Source organism: Corvus hawaiiensis, chromosome 32 (assembly GCF_020740725.1).
Source record: "Corvus hawaiiensis isolate bCorHaw1 chromosome 32, bCorHaw1.pri.cur, whole genome shotgun sequence".
In the NCBI taxonomy this organism is placed as follows: Eukaryota; Metazoa; Chordata; class Aves; order Passeriformes; family Corvidae; genus Corvus; species Corvus hawaiiensis.
The window spans coordinates 412680-429868 of NC_063244.1; the positions used below are offsets into that span (position 1 = coordinate 412680).

The window sequence follows — 17189 nt, forward strand, 5'->3', positions numbered from 1 at the left end:
CCTCTCGCCCCGGGACCCCCAGGCTGGAGCCAGGATCCCCCCCACTCTGTTTCCACTCCCCCAAGGCCAGCGGGACAGGTGGGCTCAGATCCATCTTTATTGGGGCAGAGGAGGGGGGTGGGCGTGGGGGGGGAACCCGAGACGGGGGGGGCTCCATGGGAGACCACCTCAGCTGGTGCGGATCTGGTAATCTGCAAGAGACAGAGAAGAGGTGGGAAGGGGGGACCCGGGCTGGGGGTCCCAAGGAGATTTGGGGGTACTTGGGGAATTCTGGGGCCCCGGGGCAGGGGTCCCGGGGGTCCCGACTCACCCCCGCTCTGGGTGATGTAGCGCACCCACGGCAGCGCCTGGTACCCGCTTTTCTCGATGATCTTCATGTACCGCACCTGGGGGGATGTGGGGAGTTACCCCCACCGGGCACCTCAACAACCCCCCGGGACCCCCATCCTCTCCCCAAACCCTCCGTCCCCCCTCCCAGGGACCCCAAACCCCCCAGAGACCCCACTTCCCTCCACAATCCTGTCCCCAAACCCTCTGGGACCCCCTCCCCTGGCCCCCCCAGGGCACCTGGATGCCTGAGACGGTGAAGTAGGGGATCTCGAAGCGGACGGCGATGGGCGGCCGCCCCTCCTCCTCCTCCTTCTCCACGCTGGGCAGCCCGAAGTGGGCGCGCATCAGGTGCTCCTTCCCCCCCTGCGACCCCACACCGGCACGTGGGGACCCCCGCAGCCACCCCCGAACGGGGGGGACACGGGGGGACAGCCCAGGACGGGGGGACAGCCCAGGATGGGGGGACAAGGAGCGGGGGAGAGCCTGGAAGAGGGGGCAGGGGATGGGGGCCACCCCGGGCTGGGGGGCCAGGGGGGGACCCCCGGGCCGGGCCGCTCACTGGGAAGGACTTGATGCTCCAGATGACCACGTTCCGCTCCGGGAGGTACCGCGCTGACCCCACCGTGGTCTTGAATTTGGGGGAGTCGGCATCGCTGGGCACCGGCACCGCAATCTCCACCCCGTTGGCCACCGACTGCTTCTTGAACTGGCCCTTGGCCTGGAGGGGACATGCGGGGGGGTGTCAGGGGCCGCTTGGGGGTCCCTGAGGGATGGGGAGATCCCTGGGCTCACCTTGACCATGATCTCCACCCGACTGTGGGAGAACTTCTCGATGATGGACTCGATCCAGATGAGTGGCTTCACCTGAGCGGGGCACAGGGGTCACCCCTGGCATCCCCTGGGGGTCCCACGGGTGTCCCCACCACACCAGGAGGGGTCCTGGCCACATGGACAGTGGTGCTGGACACATGGAGAGGGGTCCCAGCCCCACAGAGCAGGGTCCCACCCCTCAGACCGTGGCCCCAAACTCCCAGACTGGGTTTCCAGCCTCCAGACGGGGGTTGCAGCCCGGGTCCCCGTCCCCACCTGCGTGTGCAGGCGGTAGGACATGAGCTCGAAGTCGCCGTCGGGGGGGATGAAGGAGATGGTGCGGTCGTTGTCGAAGCGGGACAGACGGACGCACTGGTGGAACTTCACGTCCTCCAGCTCCACCGACTTGTTCTTCCCCCCTGCGAGGGAGCGGGGGGCTCAGGAGGGGCAGCGGGGCCAGGGCTGAGCCCCCCGCCTGTGGCACTCACGGCCTGTCAGCTCGAAGAGGACGCGGTCGTTGAGGCCCAGGCGCAGCTCTGGCATTCCCGACAGGAAAACCTTCAGCTTGATGGTGCCCACCACCTCACTCAGCACCACGCTGCCGTTGGCGCTCACCTGCGGGCACGGCCTGCCTTGGAACCGGCACCGGCTCCGTCCTCATCGTCAGCCCCATCCTCGTCCTTGCCCTCATTACCAGCCCCGTCACCGTCACCATCCTCGTCCCTGTCACATCCCGATCACCATCCCCATCCTCATCCTTTTCCCACCCCAATCCCCTTCCCTACCCAACCCCAATCCCCATCCCTTTCCCACCCTAAACCCTTTCCCACCCCAGTCCCCATCCCTTTCCCACCCCAATCCCCATCCCTTTCCCACCCCAATCCCCATCCCTTTCTCACTCCATTCCCATCCCCATCCCTTTCCCACCTCAGTCCCCCTCCCCACCCAGCCCCACTCCCCGCCGTGCCCCCTCACCAGCAGGTTCACCGACTCAATGACATCGATGAACACCTCGTTCTTCTTGTACCGGATGCCCTCGGAGCGCCAGGACACCGCGTTGGTCACCGTGGTGGGGACACGCGACTTGCCCGTGTCCAGCTTGTTCCCCTCCTGGGTGACGTACCTGAGGCGGAGGGGGTGTGAGGGGGCTCTGGGGGGGTCCCGCTGCCCCCCGGGCCCCTCCCCACACTCACTCCTGCAGGATCTTGCTGTCCGTGGTCTGCGGGAACCCGAAGTCCATCAGCTCGTCCAGCAGCTCGTAGATGATGACGAAGTTGTCGCGGATGCTTTCCTCCTCCAGCTCCTTGAAGTACTCACAGAACACCTGGAGGGGGCACCCAGAGCCTCTGTCACCCCCCCGGGAGGGGACACCCTGGCTTGGGGTGACCCTCACCCCTCGACTCCCGCTGAGATCCCCAGCTCACCTCCACCACCTTGTAGAGGAAGGAGAAGACCAAGGAGACGTTCCCGTTCTTCTTCGTGGTGGCCACCACTGCGGGGGGTTAAGGAAAAAGGGGGGCGCCGGGGGGTCCCCGGGGCTGGGGGGGGTCCCGGGGTGGGATCCGGGGGTGGTCTCGAAGGATACGGTAAAGGTTGGCGTGCTTGATCCAGAGGAAGTGGACGTGGCCGTGGGTCAGCACGGGGGTGAGGGTCCCCTCCTCCTCCCGCTGCAGCAGGACCCCCATGAAGTGCTCGATCTCCCCCAGCCCCACATCCCCCTTGTAGCTGCGGCTGATCAGCGGCTGTGGGGCGACGGGGAGGGATCAGGAATGGGGACATCCCTCCCAAAGCGCTCACCCCACCTCGGGGTCACGGGGGTCACCGCCACTGACCTTGGCTGACCTTCAAGGGCAGAGGGGACAGCCGGGTGTCCCCCACCCCGGACACCGGGGTGACCCCCGGCAGGCTTTGGGGTGGTCGTGGCGGGGGAGGGGCTCACAAGTGGGACACCCCCATCCCCCAAAATCGGGGTCACGGGGGTCACCGCCACTGACCTCGGCTGACCTCCAAGGCCAGAGGGGACAGACGGGTGTCCCCCGGGGGGGTTTGGGGTGGTGGCGGGGGTCTCACCTTCCCCTTGAGGTCCAGGATGAAGAGGGCGGAGGCGGCCATGGCGCCCGCGCGGCACCGTCACCTCCGGCACCGTCACCTGCCCAGGTGAGCGGCTGCGCCCAGGGGCGCGCGGGGCCTTAAAGGGGACGGTCCCGCCCCACGGCCCCCCCCGCGGGGCTCCCACCCCCGCCCTCGGCGGGACCCCCGGGCTCGGCCACTCCACGGGGGCTTCGGCCGCCTCCAGCCCGGCCGCACAGTTTTAGAGTGGGGGCGGGCGTGGGGTGGGACCCCCCGAGATGGTTCAAAGGGGGTGGGGGTGGGACCCCTGGGTATCTGGGTGCCCCACCCTGGGGGTCTCTTCACCTCAGGGGGTCCCCGCAGCCCCTGACTCCCGGATTCCCCACGCTGGGGGTCACTGCACCCCAGACCCCCCGTACATCCCCTCAGGAGGGGTCTCCACACCCCCCAACTATCACATCCCCACCCCGGGTGGCCCCTGCATCCCCAAACCCCCGGATCCTCCCTCGGGGGGTCCTTGTACCCCCGCGCCCTCCACTCTGGGGGGTCCCCGCATCCCCAGACCCTCTCCGTGGGGGGGTCCCTGTATCCCAGCATCCCCCAATCTGGTGGTCCCCAAGCCCCCAGACCCTCGGATCCCCCCTCGGGGAGGTCCCTGTACCCTCAAATTCCCCACCCTGGAGAATTCCCGCACCTCCAGACCCCCGGAGCCCCCCCCGCATCCTCCGGTCCTGCCGGAGCCCCGGGCGGGGCGGGACGGCTCCGGGCCCGGCCCTGGGGGCGGGTCGGTGCCGGGGGCCGGGCCCGGAGCCGCCCCGCCCGCAGCCACAGCCCGGGGATACCGGGGTTACCGGCGGGTCCGGGGCTACCGGGGAAGCGGCGGAGGAGCCGCCCAGAGCCGCCGCCATGGACCGAGCCGCGGGCAGGAGGAAACCGAACGGCGATTACGGTACCGGGCATCCGCCCCGCGCCCGCCCGGGGCTCCCCCAAACCCCCGCGTTCGGGCACCGCACTCCCAGGCAGCCCCCGGGGCTGCGACCCCCGGGGCTGGGAACTCCCAGATTTTGGGCACCCTCAGCGTTTTGGGGACCCCGCGGCTCGGGGCCCTGCGGGTTTAGGGACCCATGGGCATGGGGAGCCCCCGGTGTGGGGACCCGCAGCGGTTTTAGACCCCCCCAGCTTGGGGATCCCCCGGGGTGAGAACCCCCCAGGTTTGAGGACACCCAGGTTCAGGGACCCCCGCGTTGGGGACCCCGCGTTGGGGACCCTCGCGTTGGGGACCCCCTGTCCAGCCCCGGGACGCTCCCAAGGGGGCTGCAGGGGCGGGGGTCTCGCGTGTTTTGGGGGGCTCCTGGGGAGGCTCCGGGCTGTGTCGGGGGGTCGGGGTCGGGCCGGGGCCGCTGCCCCCTCCGGGGGGTCCCGGGAGGTGTGGGGGTGTCCCCGGTTCCCGGCACGGGAGGGACACGGGAGGCAGCGCCGGGACCCCTCCCCGGGGACCCGCGGCCTCCGGAGCCCCCAAGCCGCGGGGCCGGGGCGGGACCCTCCGCGTCCCCCCGTTTTCTCCGGGCGGGGGCTTCCCCCGGCCCGGCCTTTGTTCCCCTCGCGCGGGGGGGGGACCCGCAGCCCTGACATCACCGGCGGCCTATGGGCGCCGGGATCCCGCCGCTGCTCCCGGTGATTTATTTACCCAAACGGAACCGGGGCGGGGATGGCACCGGCGTCACCGGGCGGCAGTGGGGGGGGTGGTGGAAGGGGCACCGCCCGCGAGCCCTTTCCCGGCTGGAACAGGACATTTCCCGCCCGTTCCCAACCTTTGGACTCGGTTTGGCCGGGCCGGACCGCGCCCCGGTGCTTCTCGGTACCGGAGCCGGAGCTCCTCGGTGCCCCCCGGGGCCGGAGTTCCCCCGACTTCCCTCCGGTGCCGGAGCCCGTTGCCCCCATTGCCACCCAGAGCCGGTTCTCCCCGGTGCCCCACGGTGCCGGAGCCCGCTGCCCCCGGTTCCCCGCGGTGTCCTCCGGTGCACCGCGAAGCCGGTGCTCTCCGGGGCGGGGTTCGGGCCACGTTCGTGCCCCGGAGGGCGGATTTCGGGGAAGGGCTTGATTTTTGGGGAGGCGGGGTCATCTCAGCCCAGCCCAGCCCCGCCCAGCCCAGCTCGGCCCGGTGCGGACTGGGACGGGGACGGGGACGGCGTCGGGTCCGGGCGCTCGGCGGGATGGGGGGCCACGGGGACAACTACTACGGCAAACACGGTAACGGGGTTGGGGGGCTCGGGGGCACCTTTGGCGGTTCGGAAGCGCGGCGGGGGCTCGGGGGCACCTTTGGGGTTCGCCCGGGCTCGGGGGCCCCGTCCGGGGCTCCCCGCGAGTCGGGGGCAGCGCCCGCCGCAGGTTGGGGGCACTTTTGGGGGTTTCCTGCGGGTCGGGGCCCCGCGGTGCGGCGCAGAAGGAGTCGAGCGGCCGCAGGGAAAGGCGGAAAAACAAACCCGAAATGGGCGGAAAACGGGGCAGTAAAAGGCGAAGCAAAGCGAAAGCAAAAGCGACCGCGCCCCGGACGAGAGGGCGCCGCGGTTTTGGGGGGCTGGGGAAGGGTGCCCAGTTTTGGGGGAGGGGGGCTGAGGAGACCCCGGTTTTGGGGCCGCCCTCCCCGGCAGCCGCAGAACCGGCCCGACGGCCGCGGTCGGAGCCAGCGGCGGGACAAACCGGCTCCGGCGGTTCTGGGGCGTCACCGCGGCGCCGGCACCGCCGGGATCGGCTGCCCGGGGGTCCCGGGATGGCTCCCGGTTCTGACCCGCCCCCCCCACCGGCCGCTGTTTAGGGGGGTTTGGAGAAGAGGGATCGGCGCCCGGGAAGGGGAGAGAACTCCAGAACGCCCCGAAATATCCCAAAGCAGACGTGTCCCCCCAAAAAGGACTTGTCCCTGCCGCGGGGCTGCTCCGAGCCCCACCAAAATCCACCCCAAGTCCCCGGCCCCCCCTGCTCCGGGCCGCTCCCACGCTGGCTCAATTCCCACCCTAAAAATAAAGCGGAGCAGCGGGACGGCGCCGGGAGGCCGCGGCGGGGGCCGGGGCTGCTCCGGGGCTCCCCAGGACCTCCCGGTGACCCCCCGGTGATCCCCCCACCCCGGTATCGCCGCCCGCAGCCCCGCTCTGCCCCCGCAGCTCTTTGGTGCTTCCGTGGGATTTCGGGTCCCTCCTGGCATCGCTCCGGGACATTTTTGGGCAGAGCCACCGGTGGAAAGGAGTTTTCCAAGGGAGTCGTTGTTCCCAGGCCCGGGAGGTGGATCCGCAGCAGGGAAAGGGCATCTGGAGATGTTTTTTCCTCCCGATTCCACTCATCCCGAGTATTTCATTGGAAGCATTCGGCTCCCTCTGCTCTGCTCGCTGCGTGCTGTGGGGCAAGGAGGATGAGGAGTACCTTCCTCCCATCCCAGCCGTTCCCCATTCCCGCTCCTCTTCCTCTCCGCAGGAACGCCACAGAAGTATGACCCGACTTTCAAAGGTCCCATCTATGACAGGTGAGCAGAGCCCCCCAGGGTCCCCAGGGTCCCCAAATCTGTTGTCCCAAATCCATGGTCCCCCAATTCCTGTCCCTGCTGGCAGGGGCTGCACTGACATCATCTGCTGCGTCCTGCTCGTGGTGGCCATCGTGGGCTACGTGGTGGTCGGCGTCGTGGGTACGTCCCAGGGCTCAGGGGGGTCCCGCTCGTCTGAAGGGGCTGGGCGGGGCCCTGTGGGGTCTGGGGGCTGCAGGGGGGGCTGACTGCAGCATCATCATCCTGTGCCCTCCAGCCTGGACCCACGGGGACCCCCGGAAGGTGATCCACCCCACGGACAGCCGCGGGCAGTTCTGCGGGCAGCAGGGGACCCCCAACGAGTGAGTGCCGGACGCGCCGCCGGAGAGACCCCGAACTCCTCGGGGGGTGTGGCTGGGGTTTCCCCAAACTGGGCGGTTTTGGTTTGTTTTGCAGGAAAAAACCTTTCCTTTTTTACTTTGACATCGTCAAGTGCGCGAGCCCGCTGGTGCTGCTGGAATTCCAGTGCCCGACCACGCAGGTACAGCCCGGCCCTTCCGGCCCGCGGTGTTCCCCGGCTTCCCCATGGAATGCCAGCCATCACCTGCAGCCCCCCGGTGTCCCCCTCCCCTCCAGATCTGCGTCAGCAAATGCCCTGACCGGTACATGACATACATGACCGCCTACGGAAACCCCACCTCGCTGCAATATTACCGGGATTTCTGCACCCCCGAGTTCGGGAACTCGCAGAAGGTGGGTTGTGGGGTCAGCATTCCCGTGCCGTGGGGTGATTCCTGCCCAGAGCGCTGACGTCCGGCTCGTTGTCCCCACCCAGGGTCCCATCGAGGTGTTGAAGGACAAGGAGTGTCCGGCCATGCTCATTCCCAGCACCCCACGTACGTCCACTATTAGTGAGGAGCTCGTTAGCGATTTGCTGGCTTCCATTGGGATTTTTTGGAGGCTGTTTGGGGGTTCTGGGGGTCCGGGGAGGGGCTTGGGCCAGTTTTCCTGGCTGAGCCGCCCCCTCCTCTGTCTCTCCAGTGGCACGGAGGTGCTTCCCGGCCATCCAGGCCAAGAAGGGCGTCATCATGGTGGGCAACGAGACCACCTACGACGATGGCCGCGGGCACCGCAGGAACGTCACTGAGCTGCTGGAAGGGGCCAAGTGAGTCGCGGACCAATGCCCCTCGTTAAGAGCTGCCTTGTTAGCGTTGCTTTAGAAATCCTGCACCAAAACGTCAGGAACAGGAGCAGAGGGCGGCAAAGGAGGCGCAGTGAGGGCAGCTCCAGGGAATTTGCCGTGCGCAGTTGTTGAATTTTCTTGTTTTTGGGGTCTCCCCCGGCTCCCTCTCCATCGGCGTTTCCCGTCTCCTTGCAGAAAAGCCAACGTGGTGCTGGAGACCCGGCAGCTGGCCATGAAGATCTTCGAGGATTACACGGTGTCCTGGTACTGGATCATCATGTGAGCACGGGGCAGAACTCGGGGATTCCCAGTATTTTACCATTCCCGCCCTGGATTTCCCACAGTTTCCATCATCAAAGCACGAGCAGTGACATCGCTCCCGTCCCGCTCGCGCTCCATCTGCGCCGCGGTTCCCGCACCTGGGGGATGCCGGGGCGCGTTGGGAGGGTGGTCACATATGGGTGTCTTCCTCCTGCAGAGGCCTCGTCATCGCTATGGTAGCCAGCCTGATCTTCATCGTGCTGCTGCGCTTCCTGGCCGGGATCATGGTCTGGGTGATGATTGTGATGGTGATCCTGGTGCTGGGATATGGTGAGCAGGGGCTGGGAGCCTCTCCCTGGCTTTTCCCCATTTCCCTCTCCCTATTTCCAGTGTGATTTGCCCTGCAGAAGCTCACGCGCCGCATCCTTCTGGGCATCTCCTCCCCGGCTGGCATCCGTGCAGAAAGGACAATTTTCTGCTTTTTGCCACAGGAATCTTCCACTGTTACATGGAATACGCCAAGCTGAAAGGGGAAGCGGGGTCGGACGTGTCCCTGACGGACCTGGGCTTCCAGACCGACCTCCGTGTCTACCTCCACCTGCGGCAGACGTGGCTGGCGTTCCGTGAGTGCCCATCCTCCTCGGGAATTGGGGTGGGACCTGGGACAGGGCATGGGAAGGGGGGGTCACAGCAGGTTTTGGGGAAGCTCCCATGTGAAGGAGGGACTTTGCTGGGTGCCCAGCCACAGGGCAGTGCCGGACATTCCCGGGAGGAGCGTTCCGTGCCGTGGGGGATTCCCAGGGAAGGCGAAGGTGGCCCTCACGCTGCCCGGGGCTCCCCTTCCCCTGCCAGTGATCATCCTGTGCGTGCTGGAGCTGGTGATCGTGCTGCTGCTCATCTTCCTGCGCAAGAGGATCCTCATCGCCATTGCGCTCATCAAGGAGGCCAGCAGGTCTGGCTGTCCCCGTCCCCACAGCCGCTGTCACCCATCGCTCCGGGGTTTAACTGGGGTTTTGCCAGGGTTTAACCAGGGTTTAACTGGGGTTTGACCATCTTCTCACAGGGCCATTGGTCACGTCATGTCGTCGCTGCTGTTCCCCTTGTGCACCTTCTTCCTGCTGTGCCTCTGCATCGCCTACTGGGCCAGCACTGCAGTGTATCCTTTCCTCTTCCTCTTCCTCCTCCCTGCATCCCTGTTCCCCAGAAGTCCAAGGTCTCCCCAGGCATGGAATATGATCTGCTTGCAGATCCACCTTAAATATCTGAGGTTTAACCCAAAGCAAACCCTGGGGAGGAAGAGCGGCGGCGGGAGCCTGGGGAGAGTGGAGCAGAGCCTGGTTTGGATATGGGATTGGGTTTGGAGAACAGCTTCTCCTTAACAGTGACCCGCAGCTTCCTGTCTACCTCCAACGAGGCTGTTTACAAGGTGTTCAATGAGTCCACGTGCCCCTTCTCTGGGCAGACCTGCAATCCCGAGGTGAGGACCTCAGGAAACTCAAAACCTGTCAGAGACAAGAATCTTTATTGCCTGAGAAATTCCTGGAGTCCTCTTCCCAGTGGAATTCCACCTTTCTGAGCTGGGGTGCATTGGACTGTTCATTCCTTTTGAGCTGTCGCTGCCCTGAGCAGAGTTTGGTCTGAGCTTCTGGACAATTGAATGGGATAATGAGGTCTGTGACCATGGGGGTCGCTCTGGCTTGACCGGCGGTGTCCTGTGTTCTCTCCAGACCTTCAACACCAGCAACGTCACCAAGCTGTGCCCTGATGCCCAGTGCCTCTTCGCGTTCTACGGCGGCGAGACCGCCTATCACAAGTACCTCATCGTGCTCCAGTTCTTCAACGTCTTCATGTTCTTCTGGCTCGCCAACTTCGTCATCGCGCTGGGCCAGGTGACGCTGGCGGGCGCCTTCGCCTCCTACTACTGGGCCTTCAAGAAGCCCGACGACATGCCGGCCTTCCCGCTCTTCTCCGCCTTCGGCCGCGCGCTCCGGTGCGTCCATCCCCGCGAGGGTGGCCGGGAGCTCCAGGAGGTTGTGCCCTTCTAACCAGGGCGGTCCATCCCTAGGTACCACACCGGCTCGCTGGCCTTCGGCTCGCTAGTCCTGGCCATTGTCCAGGTCATTAGGGTCACGCTGGAGTACCTGGACCACCGGCTGAAAGGTACCAGGGTTGGGGTGGGAATGGGGAGATGAGTGGGGTTGGCTGTTGCCGCATCCCTCGGTGCCGGAGCTCGGGGCTAAAGTCCAGGGGAATCAATCCGGTATTTCAGGAGAGAATCAGGATTTTCCTTTTAGAATCCCGTAGCTGCCTCTTTCTCCAAGAAAGAAAATAATTCCTCCCTGGGAGGCAGTGAGGATGGAATTCCCAGTGGAGCTGTGGCTACCCCATCCCTGGGAGTGTCCAGGCCAGGCTGGACGGGGCTTGGAGCAACCTGGGACAGTGGAAGGTGCCCCTGCCCGTGGTGGGGGATGGAATGGGATGAGCTGCGAGGCCCCTTCCAACCCAAGCCGTTCCGTGATTCTGTGAAGTGTTTCCCGGGGCAGGAGCCAAGAGATGTGCCGTGGCTGCGGGCTCAGCCAGCCCGTGCCGGTGCCAGGGAGTTCTGTGCCGTGCAGCCGTTCATCGGGAAATGTCAACAGCGCGTGGGGGCGTGGGAAGAGCAGTCTGGGCCCCAGCAGGGCTGAGAACAGGGCCTGGGGGGACGCTGCGGCAACAAGGTCTCACCAGGGACCTTGGAGTTGCTGCTGGAAGATCCGGCCCCTCTGGCTTTTGCACTGACCCCTCTCCCTGCGCCCTCCAGCTGCCGAGAACAAGTTTGCCAAGTTCCTCCTGAGCTGCCTCAAGTGCTGCTTCTGGTGCCTGGAAAAGTTCATCAAGTTCCTCAACAGGAACGCCTACATCATGGTGAGAGTCGTCCAAAACCAATGCTCTCGAAGGGCTGGGGCTGCCATGGGGATGGCTCGGAGATTTCCCTGGGAATTGTGTCTCCCGACGCCACGGGAACACAGAGCTTTGCGGTGTTTTCCAGCTGTTCAGCTGGAAAACCTTGCCCTCAGCCATATCCTGGTGGCTTTGGGGAGGACCCTGTGTGGGTGGAGGTGTTCAGCTCCGGGTCCCTGTGATGCCTGACCCGGCAGTGGATGAGGAAGCGCTTCCAGGGTGGGATTTGCACCCTCCCCTGGGTAGTGGACTCAGTGCAGCCCCGTTTCTCTCTCCTCTGCCCGGTTTTTCCGCTCCAGATCGCCGTCTACGGCACCAACTTCTGCACCTCGGCCCGGAATGCGTTCTTCCTGCTGATGAGGAACATCATCCGGTGAGATCCTTGGGGAATCACCCCAGACCAGGCTCCCCGTTCCCGGGCTTCCATTTGCCTTGGCTTCTTCTGTCGGAACTCGGGGCAGGGAGCGGATGCAGAGGCTCATCCCTCTCTTGTCTCCAGGGTGGCCGTGTTAGATAAAGTCACGGATTTCCTCTTCTTCCTTGGGAAGCTCCTCATTGTGGGAAGCGTGGGTAAGTGCTGGGTTCTGGAAGTTTCTCCTCGGGGCATCCGGCTGCCGCCATTGGTTGTGCTGTACCAAAAGCTCCGCTCAAGTCACCCCTCCCGTGAAGCTGCTCCTTTCCATCCCCTTTTCCATCTGCCCACCCATCCCAGAGCCATGTCCATCCCTTGCTTTCCCAGGAATCCTCGCCTTCTTCTTCTTCACCCAGCGGATAAAGCTGGTCCAGGACACAGCGCCGTCGCTGAATTACTACTGGGTCCCGATTCTGGTGAGCTGCCTCTCTCTTTGGGGTGACTTTGGAGGGAGAGGACAGAGCTGCCCCACACAAACCCCATCCCACACCCGGCGCCTCAAGGACCTTCTTTGTTGGGGGTGTTTTCCCGGTCGCTGGTGCAATGAGCCCTTTGTTGGTTGCTGCTGGCGCCGTGCCCGCCTGCGCTGCCCACTTTGGCCTCCGTCCAGTGGTGCCTGAGGCCTTTTGTCCCCACTCGGGCTGCTCCGAACAGTCCTGCCCTGTTCACTTCTCCTCCCTCCCCTGGGGAATGTGGGATTCAGCACTTTCCTCCTCCTCCTGCTGCTCCTGGCCGGGGCTCCAGGCTTTCTGCCAGCCGTGGCATCGGTGCGTGGTGTCTCTTCCAGACAGTGATCGTGGGCTCCTACCTCATTGCCCACGGGTTCTTCAGCGTGTACGGCATGTGCGTGGACACCCTCTTCCTCTGCTTCTGTGAGTATCAGCAAAAACCCCCTCTCCCATCAGGCTGACCCCCAGAGTGTCCAGTTTGGGGGTTTGCTCCCAATCCCGGGGTCCCTCTGTGTGGCTTTCTGCCGGTTTTTCCTTTCCTAGCTCCTCGCCTGCGTTCTCACCTGCTCTCCCCTGCCTGCTCCAGCGGAGACCCCCAGCCTGTCCGTGGGCTCTTGCATCTCTCCCTCTGTTTTGGTGCTTTGGGCTTGGTGGAATTAACCACAACTAACCTAAATTTCCCTTTTTTTTCCTCCCTCTTTTCCTTCTTTTCTACCCCTTCCATGTCTCTGGTCACACATTCTCCATCCTCCACCTCCGCCCTGTCTCTCCCCGGCTCTTCCTCTGCTTTTTGCTCTTCCCCTTCACGGCTGCTTCTTCCCGGGGCTGGAAAAGGTGAAGATCTGGAGAGAAACGATGGATCTCCGGAGAGGCCTTACTACATGTCCCCCGAGCTCAGCGAGATCCTGCTGAAGGGGCACCTAGAACCTTCTAAAAGCGCCGATAGCCAAGGCTAGGGCCCGGTGCTGGGCAGAGGCCACAGGACCCTCCCGGCCCCCTGACCCCAGCAGCAACTCCCACGGTGCCGCTCTGTCCCCTGGAAGTCCTTCGAGGGTGGTGGGTGCCGACCCTCAGCACCCGGTGGTGTCCAGTCTACCTTCCTACCCAAAAATCTGTGTTCCTGCTTCGAGAGAACCCACCCGGAGTCAGTTGGGGGTCCCGGTAGTGCCCAGCGAGGAGCGCGGTGCCCGGAGATCATCGTGGTTTTGACGCAGAGATCTTTGTTCTGGAGGGAGAGCTGGCATGGCCGGCACGAGGGATCCCATGTGGAGGGACAGCGTTTGTGGGATGGGCCGAGTGGGTTCCGCCGCCCTAAACTGGTCTCTGGGCATTTCCTATGAGTCTGCTCCAGCTGAGAGCAGCGAAACTTTCCTTGCCCCTTTCCTCGACTTTTTCCTTGTCCTTTTCTCACCTCTTTCCTGGTAATTTCCTCACCCCTTTCCTCACCCAGTCTCTATGCAAACCACAAAATTATGGAGGATTCCGGGCAAGGTTGCAGAGCTTTGGCTTCACACCCACTGCTTTAGCCCAGCTTGTCCGTCTCCTGTCCCAGCCATGCTCCAGGGCAGGAGGCATCACCGGTGGCCACTGGGACTCGAGGGTTTCACTCCAGGCACGGGGGGCTTGGAATTTCTCCTCCAGATAGCCCAGAAATGACCAAGATTTAAAAAAAACCAGCTCTTGTGGCTCAGCCATGGCTCCCAGCCAGACCCTCCCAGGACAAAGCCACGGTGTTGACACTCCCATTTCCATCCCAAAAGGATCCAAATCCCTCTCCAAACACCCCCGGGCGCTTCGAGCCTGAGGCTTTGTGGCTTTGTTTGGTTTTGGGGTGGTGTTCTTCCACTGCTGGGAAGGCTGGGATTTTCCGACTGCTTGGCACATCAGGATTGCTCCTCTTGGTGAGGGTGTCGGGCAAATCCTGAGGGGAATCCAGAGCTGTTGGGAAGAGCTGAGGGGTCCCCCCTGCCCTCAGCTCTGTTCAACTTCCCCCCTCTCCCCCCCCCGAGAAACAAAACACCCAAATTTCTGCTTTCTTCTCAATCCCCGTGGGCCATTCTGTGACAGAGGGAGAAACCCCCATTCCACGATGAGCGCAGAGACTTGATTTAATCTGGGATCCTTGTTAGAGGGTCGCAGGAGCCTCCGTCACACCGACCCCTGTATCTGCCCCCGCCACGGGGCCGGGGATTTCTCTTTGCAGTGGAAGACCTGGAGCGCAACGACGGCTCTGCGGAAAAGCCCTACTTCATGTCCCAGAACCTGAGGAAGCTGCTCAAGAAGACCAACAAAGGCCAGCCCGACGCGTAGCGCCGTGCCCGGAGACCACCCGGCACTGCCTGTCCCTTGTGGAATTCGCCTCTATGGACCTTGGACCACCCCTCCTCCCCCCCGGCAGCATGGGGGGACCGGTAAAACGCAGACTGTTGATGATTCGGCCTTAAATCCTCGCGTTGGTGATGGTGACGAGCTTGTCACCACTAATGAGCCGCAGGGCCCATGCCAGCCCCACTCCTGGGCTGTGGCAGGGCCAAAATCCCAATTCCTGGGGGTCAGCGGCTCCAAAGTGAGTTGAACTGGGTTTGATCCCAGTTTGATCCCAGTAAATCCTTCTGCGGCCGGCGTTTCCTCGGCGTCCGGGGGGATCCGGGCGGATGTGGGCACAGAGGGGACGCGCGAATGAGCCGGGAGGTTCAGGCAGCTCCTCCTGGGGTGTTTTCACTGTGGCCCCCCTAAATACTGAATTAGGGTTGTTCATTCCTGCCCGGAGAGCTGGAATCGCTTCCCATCCCTTGCTGCCCTTTGGCGACACCCGAGGGCCCTGCTTTGGGCCCTAATTAATGAATTCTTTTAGGAATAAGCTAATTAGTGCTTCTGTAGCCACCGCAGGGGTGAAGGTGGAGGGGAACGAGGGGGCCACGAGCAGAATTCGGGGCTTGAGGCTCTGTCCAGTTCTTGCACCTCTTGAGGACTGGCAGCTTCCGCAGATCCCTCCCCAAAATCTGCATCCAGTCCCCAAAACTTGTCAGTTTAGGGCAAACCCTTCCCCAGCTTCCCAAACGCTTCACCTGCATAAGGGGTTTTGGGACACCCCCCTCTGGAGCACCCGGAGGGGGCGAGGATGGGCCTGGGGGGGAGTTTGGGTTCATTCCGGGTGATTTTAGCAAAGCCAGTGGCAGCCAACACCTCGCAGCTCCAGGCAGGAGAGGAAAGAGGGCTTTTTTTTTGAGCTGAAAAGGGGGTCAATTAACTCTAAAATATAACTGAGTAACTTAAAACCCAAATGTAACAGAGTTAACCCCTCCTGAGACCCAGTGGAGCGACAGGAGCAGAGCCACTTCCAGCAGCTGGGCGTTTTTGGGGCTCATTTGTTAAAAAAGGACTTAAAGAAACGCTCTGAGGCTTTGGGGGACAATTCCCAGCTCCCAGAGGCTGGGGGAGGTCCCACCTTCCCCCCTCCCAGTGGTCACCTGGCTCTCAGAACTGGTGCTGAGGGATCCCTTTGGCTGCTTTTTATCCCTGTTCCCCTGCCACCTTTAGGTTTTGTATCATCCAGGGTATGTTTCTATGGAATTATCCAATGCTTTGGGGGCTTTTGTATATTTTGCTTTCCCAGGATGTTTTCAGTTGTTGTTATTTGGAGCTTTTACAGTGAATTTTTGGGGGCAGGTTTTGGTTTCTCTGACACCGCCGGGCAGAACTTCCCTAGCTGGAATCAAACCTGTCATTTCCCTAATTTTTTTTTTTTTTTTTTAATTCCCTAAATTTTCCCTTTCCCCCCTCATTTTTCAGTATGGCTGATCAGTGGACAGAGGAGTGGAAGGGAAAATTGAAGCCATAAAAATGAAGGAAAAGGTGAAACTAGAAAGGTGAAGGGAAAGAGAAAAATGAAGGGAAAAGTAAAAACAAAGCTAAAAAAGTAAGAGTGAAGCTCAACAGATAAGGTCAAATGAAGCTAAAAAGAGGCAAATCCTCTCTATTTGGGATAAGTGGGAATAATTCAGGGAATAATGACCAGACCCTGTTCCACTTACAGCCATTCCAGAACCTCCAGCGCGTGTCCTGCAGCTCCTGATGCTGGTTCTGGATTAATTCAGTTTTTCCCCTCCCTGTGCAGGTTTCGGGGTGGTTTTGGTTTAATTTCTGCTCAGAATGTTTGTGTTGGGGGCGAATTCCCTCGCACTCCTCAATTTTCAGCTGTTTTCCTCCTAAATCCTGACCCTTTGGGTGTGGGAACGCCAGGGAAAGCAGCAGAGGAGTGGCAGGAACTGGGTTTATTTGCTCAAAAAGGCAAAAACCAGCAGGAATTTGGAAGGCTGGAAGGAAAAGTGGTGAAGGAGAAAAGAAATTTGGGAAAATGTGTTCTTGGGGAAGCCGGGCTGGCTTGGCTGCCTCTCAGCAACACAGGATTTGAGGAGAATTAAGGGGTTTTATTCCCAATAAGCCCAAGCGGCTTTTTAGAGGTGAAAACTGACTGTGATGGGGAGCAGAAATATTCCTGTAAATTAGGCTTTTTTTGGGAAAACTCAGAGTGAGAGACGCTGTCTGGGGGAATTTGGTGTCCGGAAAAGCTTCACTCCAAGACTGGGTTCCTTCTTCCAGGCAAAGCTCCGTGTTCAAGGCATTAAATTATGGAATTTAGGAATAACGGCACTTTTTTCCCTGTCTAGAACTGCGGCTTCTGTCCCGACAAACCGGATTGTTCTGTGGGCAAAGGAAAAAACCCCAAATCCTAAAAAATGCTAAAACCTGCAGGGCTGATGTTTTACACAAAAATGCTCGTTTTTCATGTGTTTCTGAGGCATTAACGGTGCTGTGATGCTCCGGAGTCTCTGTGCGCTTCCGTCGGCGTCAGCGTCGTGACCAACAATAAAAAAGTGCCTGTTTGGACCTCGTTCTGTCATGTCCATCCCTCTGACATCCCTCTCTCACACCAATTCTGCTGCATTTCACCCCAAAACGGCCCTTCCAGTGCTCACTCAGCTGTTTTCAAACTCAGGGGGTCACTGATTTTGGGGAGTTTTGGCTGAATATGAGGACTTTTCCAACAATCCCTGAGCCGCAGAGGCTCTGGGAGGGGATGATTAAGGAGCAAAGTGCTCCTTCAGACACTTATTTAATGTCGTTTCCCTGGTCATCAAAAACAAAAGGTGTTTCTGTGGTCAAATGCCTCCAAAAATGCATCTTTGAGGTTGTTCCCCTCAAAAATTTAATGGTTTTGAG

General features: G+C 62.0%; 2 protein-coding genes across 5 annotated transcripts; one reads left to right on the forward strand and one right to left on the reverse strand.

Moving 5' to 3' along the window:
* Positions 1-84: 84 nt before the first annotated feature.
* Positions 85-3318, reverse strand: AP1M2 (adaptor related protein complex 1 subunit mu 2). Its single transcript, XM_048289916.1, has 12 exons — positions 3211-3318; positions 2726-2882; positions 2565-2632; positions 2334-2464; positions 2116-2263; positions 1629-1755; positions 1417-1559; positions 1123-1194; positions 890-1048; positions 568-693; positions 311-386; positions 85-191 (listed from the first exon to the last, which is right to left on the reverse strand). Exons 1-12 carry the CDS (start codon positions 3250-3252, stop codon positions 169-171), a joined length of 1272 nt encoding a protein of 423 aa, XP_048145873.1. The 5' UTR covers positions 3253-3318; the 3' UTR covers positions 85-168.
* A 718-nt stretch (positions 3319-4036) lies between these two features.
* Positions 4037-16856, forward strand: SLC44A2 (solute carrier family 44 member 2). Of its 4 annotated transcripts, XM_048289909.1 has the most exons (23): positions 4983-5126; positions 5185-5460; positions 6676-6724; positions 6810-6883; positions 6999-7083; positions 7178-7262; positions 7358-7474; positions 7557-7617; positions 7763-7886; positions 8100-8183; positions 8383-8495; positions 8657-8788; positions 9018-9117; positions 9229-9321; positions 9558-9642; positions 9893-10155; positions 10231-10325; positions 10966-11069; positions 11405-11478; positions 11605-11675; positions 11845-11933; positions 12305-12389; positions 12801-14262. In XM_048289909.1, the coding sequence occupies exons 2-23, from the start codon at positions 5424-5426 to the stop codon at positions 12920-12922; spliced, it is 2142 nt and encodes a 713-aa protein (XP_048145866.1). In that variant the 5' UTR covers positions 4983-5126; positions 5185-5423; the 3' UTR covers positions 12923-14262. The 4 variants fall into 4 exon arrangements, with proteins under 4 accessions (XP_048145863.1, XP_048145864.1, XP_048145866.1 ...); XM_048289906.1 differs by lacking the exons at positions 4983-5126; positions 5185-5460 and adding an exon at positions 4037-4159; XM_048289907.1 differs by lacking the exons at positions 4983-5126; positions 5185-5460 and adding an exon at positions 4038-4159 and having other exon boundaries at positions 14170-16856.
* Positions 16857-17189: the final 333 nt, after the last annotated feature.